General features: G+C 35.5%; 1 protein-coding gene across 2 annotated transcripts in view; it reads right to left on the minus strand.

Moving 5' to 3' along the window:
* woc (zinc finger protein without children) overlaps nt 1-13,451 on the minus strand; it is a 717,317-nt gene that overhangs the window by 73,160 nt on the left and 630,706 nt on the right. For both annotated transcript variants that reach the window (XM_090381483.1, XM_090381482.1), the window contains exon 19: nt 8,093-8,344. In XM_090381483.1, the coding sequence (XP_090237609.1) occupies nt 8,093-8,344 (252 nt within the window). The remainder of the gene's footprint in view (nt 1-8,092; nt 8,345-13,451) is intronic.

Below are 13,451 nucleotides of genomic sequence, written 5' to 3' on the forward strand. Positions count from 1 at the left end.
GAAGCTTAAAAAAAAAAAAAAAAGAAAAGGAACGAAGACAAAATTCTGAAAATTTATTTATGTTTTTTATATAATTGAAGATTTCAGTAAAGGGGTAACACATTTCACCATAATAATGTAAAAAAAAACCACACAATTCTAGCTATTGGTATTTTCGCAAATGCAAGAAGTCTGAGTTTACTACCCGTTTATAACTGCTTGCAGTAACAGAAAAGCCCAATAAACAGGAAAGTGAAAATGGTTTTTATTGTTTATGGTCGTGACCTCCAGAAACGTGCTTTAGAAAAATATCACAAAGACGTTTATAACTGATTCTTAAAAGGGAACATATGATAACGATGAAAGTGTAGTGCATTTTAATGATTTGAATTGGTAACTAATACAATTTACAAACCACGCTCACAACCTTTTATATGGCCTTAAGGTCACGCTCGTGACCTTAAAAATTACATTTTAGAGAGATAAATAGCTTAGTTATACAGCGAAAATTTCAACTTCTGAGATCTTGAAACGAATTACCAAAAAACAATGTGTTATTGGGTTCACATTATGATATTTTAACGATATGATGGTGTCTCTGGAACTGATTAATATCGTAAAGCAGGGTACACTGTATTGTATAGCTATGCACGTGGTTTGGAAAGCAGTATTTATGAATGTTTAACGTTCATTTTTTGCAATTAATGTTCATATTTTCGATTTTGTTGATACTTGATACTTGGGGGAAAAAACTCGTAAATCCGAGAACACGTAAAGCGAAAACTCGTAAAGTGAGAACTGCCTGTATTCTTGTATTATATCTCTGTATGTACTTATTAATTTGAATTTTTATTGCATATGTGTATTAATACTATTACCCATATAATCTGCTTTGCTTCATGTCATGACCACATTTTTGTGTATTCTGTATATATAACTGATTTATTTTGTATATATTGCTGTTTGAACCTTGTGGTTTAATAATTAAGAGTTTTATTAGTTAAACTTCCCCTTGTAAATTAGATGAATAATGATAACCTCGTTGGGTGTGGCAGGCAACACCATTCTCCATTATCTTTTATTTTGCTTAATTTCTACTGTCTTCTCCTTCTGAAAAATCCGTCTGTGATTTTTCACTGCTTTCATCTTTTCCCTACCTTTCCCTTATCGATCTTCACTGATCCGATTTTCTTTCCACTTTTTTCCTTCCACATGGCTTGTTCAGGTGGAAGTAGGCAAGATGTTTTTTGTAGATCCTGGCCACCTTCTTGTGGCGGGGATGGGGGTGGCGCACGACAGCCAGGTGTTGCTGCTTCCCATTTGCAGAGAGCCAGGGGCTCGTCGCCTCATTACAACAGAACGCTTACTTTACACATACATACATAACATGTGAAATAAAAATGGCCGGCACTGGCTTATTGCCTCTCCACAAGGTGTTACACGGTGGTCAATGGGAGAAACCCTGGGAACCGCTCCCCTTCACATGAATACATACAATATAACTAATCAGCCAGATATACCCTTCCACCTATTTAAAGTCCCCTTCAGATTTTAAAAAATAGCTCTTCAAATTTTGAAGTACCAGTGGTATGCTAAAGCACAGGCAGCTGGAACTGACAGAACAGAGAATGCTTTAACTGCCAAACAGACTTATTATAAATCTAGATTGAATATTATTTTTCTTGATTAGAAATCGTCAAACCTGATAGACTTTATCAGACTATACCCATGTATCACAAAATTATTTAAAGTAAACACTTTAAAACTATATTTATAAACACTTTTAACAAGAGCACATATAACAACAACCATCACAGCTAACTGCCATTGTTGAACTCCTAAGCTGGGCAGGGTAAGAGCACGCAACTTCATCACCGGCTGAACGCATCTCACCTGATATAGCAATTTTGGTTACCCCATGCCACTTTTTAAAATGTATTAAGCCATCCATTTCTTACAGTGAATGCTGTGGACTGATTTCCATGAAGATCGTTGTGGAATTTTTTAGCTTGGGTTTGCAAATGGGGGTCCAGATAAAGGTGTGCCTTCAGATCATTCGTGAACAAACCACCAAAACACAACTTTATCCAATTCTTCGTCTTGAGGTTGCTGCAAGCATTTTCAATGCAGTCCATTGCTTTTTTCCATAGACCTGGCTGCATCAGTTTGCTGGACTCCACACTTGATTCTATCAAGAGCAGCAATTTTTTCTTCTATAGTAAACTTCCTTTTTTTTTTGAAGTTTCAGACATTTCTTGTCAGGTTGTTCATTTGAAATACAAAACGATCAGATTGTCACTGGTATGAAACAACAAAAGGATTGTGCCTTGTATGCAAATAACTTCTGTGATTTTACATGCATCCAGTGAAGGTTTTTAAAAAAATACTGTATATGTTGAAACACTTTGAGGTAAAGTTACAAGTTATTTATTATTGCTCTTATGGAAATCAAAAGATAATGCGTATTGCAGATTTGCATTAAACTGAAAATATTGGCACGTGTTCAGAGGGAATCCAAAATGTTGATCTTCAGCAACTAAAAACATGTTTCAACTGACAAAAAATGGGAGCTATGCCTGCATCGGTTATAAATGGAATCGCATTCTAACGATTTTCAGTTGTATTTTCTAAACACTTCCTTGATGACAGCTGTCTCTGCAATATCACTTCAGTCACAAGAACTTGTTGGATTACATTGGTGACAAGAACTTGTTCTCGTGACCAAAGTAATCCAACTTCTTTGGTTGCGAGAATGAAGTAATGCAAAATCTTCGGTCATGAAAACTTGTTCACGTAACCGAATTGATCTTTTATGATGGTGACATTGCAGAGACAGCTACACTGAAGAAGTGGTAAGAAAATATCATGAAAAGTTTGACACCATTATGTACATATTTCCAATTTGGAAATAAACAATAATACCAATGTAGGTTTTGAGTGCTTTATTATCTTAAAATGATGGATAAGTTGTTAACATGTTCCAATGCTAGCTGAATTGAATATAATACTGCAATATAAACACTGCATTCTACTGGAAGAACAATAGCAACATATGATTGAGATATTACTGCTCTCTCTCTCTCTCTCTCTCTCTCTCACATGGTAGTTTCCCTTTTAAATCTATCAGTGTATATCTGGACTTTCTGAGCTGTACAGGGAATGGACTGCATGAAACTGCCATATGCTGAGTGTCTACTGAGTTTTTGCCCCATTGCTGAAAGTAGTCATCACATGTGGGTGTTTCTGTATTTCAAGGTGGATCTGGTTCATCTATTTCTTGTTATATATTTCTGTTGTAGTAATGCAGAAACTGTGGTTTAAAAAGATATTTTCAAACTAGATGGAAAGAAAGACGGTAGATTTTTTCTGCATAGTGTGCAGCAGTAATAGTTTTTCCCTCTTAAGATGAAGTGGGAGTTCATCAGCTTCTATGTATACATTTTTAATTGAAGTTCTGAAAGTTCCCAAGCAATTCACAGAGAATTATGTTTTATTGTACTCAGCTTTATACTTTATAAGAATACTTTTTCTAGCAGAGTAATGAACTGGGGAACCATAACCCCAGGGACTCATATCTGGCAAGTATGGGCTTGGCACACCCAGCGTCCTGAGCTGGATATCACCATTCTCTCTCTCTCTCTCTCTCTCTCTCTCTCTCTCTCTCTCTCTCTCTCTCTCTCTCTCTCTCTCTCTCTCTCTCTCTCTCTCTCTCTCTCTCTCTCAGGGTAACTAGGGAATTTTTTTTTGGCTAGTGCAGCACAAGCCTCAGGCTTCCTTGCACCATATGGCTAATAATAATAATAATCTATGTGGGATCCCATTAAGGCATGATATAAATGGTAATAGGCATATAACAAACCAAACCCTATGAAATTACAGACACAGACAGGCTTCTAAAAATGTTTAATTTTTTCATACAAATGGTTTGTAAATATGTTATATGTGCAGAAAATTTAAGTTTGCTATCTAGGATTAATCCTAAGCAGCAAACAGTATTGCTGACCGGAAGGAGTTGGGCATTCAACAGGCATCTAAATTCAGGCTGTATGATGCATTTTTTTACAAAAGTGAATTACTGTCGATTTCTGTTCTGATAGATGATAACTATTATATTTCATTGAAGATGCCATTTTGCTAATTGCAGTCTGACATTGTCATCAATGGTTGCCATGTTCTGCAAATGGCACAAAATACCTATATCATCTGCATACAGATATCTTTATGATATTCGGTATATACTGTAATCTAGAAGAATTCATATATAATACCAACAAGTATCTTCTGTCTTTTCTCAGCCTTAAAGCCATATGCAGTGCTTAAGTAATGTAGATGCTTATTGATTTCATGTTTGTGGTCATCATGAGAGAGAGAGATATGACTAAACAAGCTTGAACTTTTTTTTTTAACCTGTCTGAATATCCTTTCATACTCAACACTCCTGAGAAACTAAAAATATGAAGATCTTTTCCTTGAGGAGTCTGCTGATTTTCTATTTTCAAAACTACTTTTGGATCAGGAACTGAGCATGCCTTGCTCAGTTCGGAACGAACGGAGCAGTGAAATGGGAGCAGTTTTTTTTTTTTTTTTTGGCTGACGCTGCATAAGCTTTCTTGCGTCATGTGCCTCTACTAATGCTAATCCTATTTTTGTAGATTAGCTTCTTCCCTTGACATCTTCACTATTAAAATATCCCTTTCTGTGGCATACTTGTTCATCATTACTTTTGTTTTAGCCATATTCATCTTTGGTCTGAAATCCTTACTAACTCGGCATAACTGATTAAGATTTTCCTCTAATTCTTTGGGATTGTGGCTTATGACCACAATTTCATCTACAAATCCTAAATGGTTTAGGTACTCTCCATTCATATTGACTCCTTTCTGTGACCTGTCTAATCTGAAAGCTTCCTCAAGGGCAGCAGTAAACAACTTCGGAGATATTGTGTTTCCTTGTCGAACTCCTTTCTCAATTTTAAATTTGCTGCTGTCTTTGTCTAGTCTAATAGAGGAGGTAGCATTCTCATATATTTTCTTCAAAATCATAATATATGGGGTATCTATGCCTTGTCTTTCAGGTACTCGAAACATAGCCTTATGCTGTATGGAGTCAAATGCCTTTTCATAATCCACAAATGCTAGCCATAATGGTGTTTTATATTCATTTGCTTTCTCCATTAGCTGTATTATGTGTACTTCATTATACAGTATATGAATATAAACGTTGAATACAGGGGCTCACATCTGGTGAGTATGGGCTTAGCACACCCAGGGTCCTGAGCTGGATATCATCATTCTTCTCTTTCTTGGTGATTCCTTTCTGCTTCTGACACACTCACTCACTCTCTCTCTCTCTCTCTCTCTCTCTCAACGTAGCTCCCAAATTTTTTTTGGCTGGTGCAGCATAAGCCTCAGGCTTTCCTGCACCATATGGCTGATAATAATAATAATATTCTTTGGGATATGTTAAATTATAACTATATAACGATTAATTATATGAAGCTGCCTATTAAGGAAATTTTTCACTTAAACTTTTAGTTGAGGCCACCTATATCACCAACAACAAGACAAAAGTACACAAACAAATTTTTGGGTTGCCAATGGGAATGAGTCTAAGCGGCTTAATATCAAAGGTCTATCTCTGAACAATTGAGTGTATACACTTGATGCCTTTTCTACCCTACATCACATACTATGAGAGGTATTTAGACAATCTTCTGGTTATTATTGATAGTAGCACTACCAAGACATTTTGCATTTGTTTAATAATATTCACCCTAGACTCAATTTTACATTGGAAAGGGAAAATACAGATACTAAGTGAATAAATTTTCTAAATTTCATGCTTACTCAGGACACGAATAAAATCCAATTTAACATCTATCATAAACCAACAAACATCAGTATGCTTCTACATTATAACAGCTACAACCCATTCACCTAAAAAAGATCTATTATCTTTAATCAGTTTCTCAATGCCTATAAATATTCAATAATGGAATTTGTTTTGGACTCAAAAGTACAGATATTAACCAGCAGATTTGTAAACAGGGATTACCCTCTTGCTACAATAAATCAAATTCGGGTACAAGCTAAGGATAGGATACAAAAAACTACACCAACCAACAATGGTAATATCGAAAAATAGTTGATTTCTTTCCCATACATTGAACAGTGACACAAGCAGCTTAACAGATTCTTTAAAGATACTGAATTTAAGTTTGTGGCCAAACCAATATGGAAATTACATGCTATAATGAACAATCACTCAGTCCTTTCCTCTTTCACGACAAAAATAAATGACTTGGTAAACAACAACCCTTGCAGTGACTGGAACATTCCTTGTCTTACCAAGGATCTACATGATTCCCGCTGAATATTCGAGTAAAACAGCATGCATTCTCTGTGCGTGCTTCCTGTCCAGCAGCATCAGAATTAGCCTTCCTTCCATGCCGTTAATGAAAACCATACATTTTTATTTAATGAGGCCAAAATACTTAGTGTCTAACGTAATTATATGAGACTATTAATTGCAGAAACCCTCTAAGTTAAATTACATAAGAATTCTATTAATATTCTCAGTCCATATCTAATCTCCGACTTGTGGTCTTTTGCGCACATGCACGAAGACAAATAATGACAGCTTACATACGCCGTAATTTCCTGTAAATTTCTCTTATTCTTCTACAAATATTGATATAAACGTAGAACATATTGAGCATCACAGTTCTGTTATATACTATCATGTTTTCTATGTACATTTTGCCCCATTCTTCTCAGATTATCAATTACAGTAAAAAAAAATTTTTTTTTTTTTTATTGCACAATAATCTAGCCTATTTCCAAAAAATTATTTACAAGAATACTTCTCAAACTGTGTTGATTTACACTACAGAAATGATTTAAAAGAAACAAATGAGAAAATTTTCAGAGCATGAAGTTTGAGATAGAAGCCCCTCTAACTTCAGGTATTTAGTTTAGTAAGCACTATTTTGTCTTATGTATTTGGTGATAAAGCAGGATTTAAACTGGCACAAGTAACATTTATGGGTCACCTCAAGAAGCATTACCTTTAAAAATAATATCACTGAAAGGTTATTCTGTAATCTGTTCAAACTGCAAGACACCACAGCCTATTTCTAGACTTACTGGTCTCTCATCAGAGAGTAATGGTTTTAATTAATGAAATACTGATGGCTTGTGAATAATGAAGCAGTTCTCTGGGGTATAAAGTGTTAAATGTTTGAGTATTAAGATCTGACAAAACTATTTCAAGATATCACATATAAACTAACTTAGCATTAACAATAAGTAACAAAAATTACACTATGTTGTAAAAAGCAATAATTTAATTAACACTGATGGTTTTTCAGAAATAGTTACACGTTTCCATTCTCAGAGTGATATCACAATTCCACCCAAGAAATATGACACAGAATACAAAAATTTAATATAAACAAAGCACATTTTTAGAGATAGATGAAAATTGCTCTATTAGTAGGAGGGAAGCAAGAGTGGGAACTATGCAACACGAAATTTTGGTTGGACCTATGGTGCAAAATTCAACGTGAACCATGGTGGTGAGAAAAACCATACATTTCATTTGGAAGGATAAATCACCCGAAGATTCGTAGGATGCCTGATATAACTTTCTCTTTCCTTAGCACAAGTTGGTTTCTGTAATAACTATTAGTGGTTATATCCTTCCAGTGAAATGTTTGTTTCTCAGACTTTTGAGTCACAGGCCCATCTGAAGTCTCATGTTTCGTATAAGTTCCTTCCATCTACTAGAGATTTTCTTCTCTGAAAACATACTTTATTCACATCAAATTCTTGGTGTTTACTGTCACATGTTTCTCGGGTGGAACTGTGATGTCACTCTAATTATAATAGCAATTATAAAGGCAGGTTACAACTCTGAATATCCTGCAGCCACTCTAAAGATGGAAATGTGTAACTATTTCTGAAACTGTTAGTGATAATAAAATGGTTGCTTTTTACAATGTATTGTAATTTGTGTTCCACACCATTAATGCTAAGTTAATGTTCGAGTATCGTAATTTTTTATTTTTTTATTTTAAAGAACAAATAATATGAAAGCAAAAAATAAAGCTCACCTTTGTTGAATGGAGGAAAGTACCTTAATACTACATTTCGTGCTGTTGTATTTCCTTTAGGAATAGTAGTAGTCTTGCGCCAGTGTTTGGTGATATGAGAAAATGAGAGATGTGTATGCTCTTCTATGGCCTTCAGCAGAAAATATTTTGTATTAAAATACATTAAAGTATTCAGCAACACATGTGGTGAATGTGCACCAAGTTGTTTTGCTTCCCAAAGAATTTCTTCCTCTATCCTGGATATAAAATATCCTAAAGGAAAAATATTAATGTTCTTTGGGTCTGAAATACAAATAATTAGGTCTCTACACAAATTATGCAAATCACACGTAGCTGAGATTTAGAATGGATAACAGCAGGAGAAATGAGGGAAGGAATGATATGTAAAACCCGATAGTTCTGTAATGTGGAACCTGAGGTGGGGGTGATGGCAATGTGCAAGCATAGGAGTGCATAGCATGAATAGCTATGCAAAATATAATGTTTAAACCATTCCTAATGTCAAGTGATATCAGCAATATGCTGGAATTATAGCACCCCATTACTGGTGAAGTGACTCTTTTAACATTTATGTCAGAATGTTCTCAGCAAGCCTTAGTCAAGAAACAGCTGTATTACTGAACAAGCAAAATGTACTGGTGCTCCATCTCGCATGAAAGCCATTGTGTTTAAACAGGCTCTAGCTTGAAGTGCTGGAAATAAGACATTGGGTAAGGGTTTGCACGACTGATACATCAATCACAGTATGTATCAGAGGATAAGGCAGTTGAACTTCTTCAAAGAAGGACCCTATAATGAATGTAACAATAAAACCACACTACACAGTACCACACCTGGAATGCAGTTGAATTTCATCAATGACACATGGACATGATATTTCCAATATCTGATAATTCAGGGTGTCGAGAGTGCCTTTCAGCTGGAAGTGTATCTTGTTGGCCTGAAGAATGTTCCAAGGAAAATTACCTATAACGTTAAGCGTCATCTTAACCAGGAGCTGAACAGTAAAATCGTAAAAATTTTTTAGGAACACTTAGAATCAGCAATGGAAGGAATGATATGTAATGGCAGCATGGGTTTATATGAGTACTGGTGTACAATGCTTCTTTGAAGAACCTTGTGAACAGTTGACCATGAAAGGTTCATTTGCATAGCAAGCTCTACCACACTAGTGGGAGAATACAACTTACAATGCTATATTCTTGTTCATAATAACAGCAATCTTATCAGTAAACGTCTTCAGAAACTGACCATCTTCCTCTACAATAGCCTAAAGATAAATACCTTGTAAATTTTTTTTAATCACACCAAATGACAAATTTTGTGACAGATGCACTACAAGTATTTTAAAAGAGCATCCAAAAATCACTATTGTTTTGGTAATAGAGTTAACTAATAAACCATGATCCTTCAACAGAAGCCTCATAGTTATTTCTTGTTCATTATGTTATTACTTGTTTTTATAGTTTTTTCATAAACATTTTACTAGAATATAATTTGTATAATTCTTCTACTCAGTGTAATTTTTCTGGGTAGCAATTTTATTTTATTTTATTATTATTTTTTTGTCATTCCATTTCATATTGCCCACCTATTATCTAAATTTCAGCTCTGTGCATGTCTATAATGGGTATTTTCCATTTACAGGCTTTCAAGTGACAGTTTAATTATAATCATCCTACATTTACATGTATTAGATATATACACCCAGTGATCACTGAATTATGACCACCCCCATCCATAATGGACCATGCCATATAGCTTGCAGTATAAAAAGCTGAACAGCTTCCTATGCTAGAGCAGTGGTAATTTGTATTTGGTTGTGCAAGTCAAAGTGATAAAGTAACAGTTATTGGACAGGTTAAAGACACAGAGTTTCAAAAGGGCATTATTGTAGGAGCTTGTGTCGGGTACTTCCATATTGGAAAAAGGCATGTCTTGTCAGTTGCACAGCCTACTGTGGTGTACAAAAATTGGTATCAAATGCGTCAAACCATCTCCTGCCAACAGAAGTGTAAAGGACTACACAAGGAATATTTGTGGTAAGCAAAGGGTGTAGCATGTTGTACAGGTTCAGTGGCAAGTCACTGTGCAACATTTGACACTGCAATACAATGTGGAATGTAAGAACAATATCCCAAATGATGCTGCACTGCACATTGAAACATATGGGATTCCACAGCAGATGACCCAAGGGACACCCTCCCCTCACCAGTTGTCGACAGTGAATGCTGTGTGTGTGTGGGGGGGGGGGGGGGTCAAAAACATGCTGGTTGGACACCAAAGGATCAGAAACGAGTCTACTTTTCGGATGAGTCCAAATATCTGACCAACACAGACAGATGCCTTCGTGTGTGGTCCAAGCAACACAAGTCCATGAATCTATTGTGCATGGTGCCTACTATCCAGGCAGCTGATGGATGCTTAATATGAGGTATGTTTTGCTGGCAAGAACTAGGATCCCCGGTTCGCATGGATCAATGTTTCACCAGCAAGGTCTACTGGAAGCCCTTAAGAGACCATGTCATCCTGTCATGTTTCATTTTTTTTCTGGACAGAAACAGGATCTTCCAAGACGATGATGCGTGTTGTCATGTCCTATACTGTGCACAAGTGGTTTGAGGAACACAGTGAAGCTATCACACACACCTTGATTGGCCCTCAAATTTACCTGGACTCAATATAATTGAACACCTGTGTGATGTTCTGGAGTGGGAAGGGAGGCACGTGGAAATGCAACTATCATCTATTCTTCCAACACTGTGGAGAGCCTCGGCAGACAGCATGGCTACAGATCCATACAGACATTTTCTGACATCTAGTGGAGTCAATTCCTAGGCAAACAGTTGCTGTTATCCATGTGAATGATGGTTCAACACAGTATTAGGTAGGTGGTCATAATTAAGTGATTATCAGTGTATATGTATATATACATTATATACAGCCTGTATTTATTCATATCTATTCTATATAGAAAAATATCTTGAAAAGAGAAATGAATATTATGCATTAGTTTTAAAAAATATACAATTGCAAATACATAATATACAAAGGTATGCTATATGTATGATGCTTTATTTTACTTCGTTTTATAATTTAAATTTTTATTCTAATTTAGTGCTATATTTCAGAGGCTGTTTAAGAATCATTAATATTCTTAAAAGAATCCTTGATATTTAAAACAAAAGTAACAACAACAATTATCATCTACAAAGCAGCTGTCAAAAGTGCAGCTGCTATTTTTCAATAGTGTTTACCCTTGCAATGGGTAAACACTATTTCTGGTATCAGCTGATTCTACTGCTTGTAGAATCAGCTGATACCAGAATACCTAAAGTACAGGTGTTTAAAAAGGACAATGTGCTTTAAGAAATCAATATACACATGAAAACATGTATAACAGGGCCTGATAATAAAGTAATTGGAATAATTCTGTTAAAAATATATCTTATAAAAATATATCACTAAACTTTAGTGTGTAGTCACTTTAGTATTCTCTTTCTGACTTTATATACATAGCCCATTCTATCTGCCAAGACTGGAAACAATGCTGGAAAATTATTTTATGGAAGAGAATACTAAAGTGACAATACATAGCCCATTCTATCTGCCAAGACTGGAAACAATGCTGGAAAATTATTTTATGGAAGAGAATACTAAAGTGACAATACAATCAATTCCAAATAAAATCCTTTCAAGGAATTTTTCATTCTTAGGAACATTGAGAAGTTGTGGAACAAAATCATGCATTTATGATGGATGTCATTATTTTTTTTCTCAGTACTGATTTACAGAAAGAGCTACATGGAAAGGCAATTTCCTGAAGCTTTGCAACTCTGTTCTCATTTTGAGAGGTATACAGATGGAAAATTCTTGGGTCACTGTTGTGAACATCCTCACATTCATCTTTGAAATGCTTATAACATTCAAACACACAGGTGCAACTTAACGTTTCATACATTTCTGTTGCAGATTTTCGCAGTTTAAAGCAAAATGTGATATTCGTTTGTTGCTCCATTGCAAAATTGTGACATGGAATATTAATGCTACTAATAAAACTGGTTGTTATTTACAACCTGTCAGCCAACTGGGCAAGCTTTGTACTACCATCTGTTGGAGGAAGATTGAATTACAACATACCACTTACATTTATTTTCAAACTCATCAAACATGACCACAACAGCACCAGTCTGGGAACTTTATTGCTACACCTTGTATGATCTAATATTGCAACATTAGACTTGTGAAATAAAAACCTCCCCCACCCAATAACTTGCACACACTGAGTGGTTCAATTAAAAACAGTAGCAGAGGAAATAGATTTGGTGGGTTATCATCCTGTCAGCTTAAATTCTCTGTGAAGTGCAGACAAGCAGGATGGAGAGTCTCTTGATGCTTTATCATACAACTGCTTGTAGAAATAGGGACTCTGCAAGTTCATTATGTAAGGCAGTTGAGACACCACAATTGGAATACTATTTCTAAGTATACAGGTTATACCTTAAAAAAATGCACTTCCTGTAAAGGTTCAAAAGACAGCAAAGCTCCTGGTGAAATCTGTACAAGGGTGTCCATATGAAGAGAGACTTTGAATGTGTGGTCTATGAGCTTGGTATCTAGGTACCTTGGAGATCTGATCAAGATTTATAAGGCTTAGAGGGTGCATACAAAATAAATGATGGTAAAATTATCATGGAGGTTGAAATCAGCAGGAGTCAATAAGAAAGTGGGGGTGGGGGGAGGGAGAGAGAGAGAGATGGCAGCTGTCGAGAGCATTTCCAAAGCTTCTTCAGTATCAAAATACCAAGCTTCCTTGGGCACCTCACAGTTCCATAACCAAAAATCACCGTACGTCAATTCTTTTTTCTTTTGTAATGGCATCTGGTAGGTTCTCACACTGAAACTGACAGAATATGAGATATAATTAAAACTGAAATAATTAACACTAATAAATTATAATTAACACTGAAACTTTCACAATATGAGATGTAATTAAAACGATGCATTAAAACTACCTTGGTAGTAGAAATAAAACTGTAACTGCGCATTACCCACATAAGTAAACTCCTTCATACTGTTAGGCATTTAGCCAAGAAATATCTTTTAGATTAAATCATGCACACCTTCAGGCATCTCTCATACTGTGGAATTATATTTCATAACTGGGTTGTCACTATTGCAACAACAGGGTACCTACCCACCCACCGAAAAGGATCCAAAAATGCTTTGAAATGGAGCTGTCTGGGTGATGGTATCTGCCGAGAATATGTAACAATAGTTTTCTCCAGAGGTGAAGTGTTACTTATTTGCGGTAGTGCAATAACATGGCAAAACTTATTGTGAAGGTATTCACAATATG

The sequence above is a fragment of the Mastigoproctus giganteus genome, chromosome 9 (genome assembly GCF_048544385.1).
Source record: "Mastigoproctus giganteus isolate SK-2022 chromosome 9, ASM4854438v1, whole genome shotgun sequence".
NCBI lineage: Eukaryota > Metazoa > Arthropoda > Arachnida > Uropygi > Thelyphonidae > Mastigoproctus > Mastigoproctus giganteus.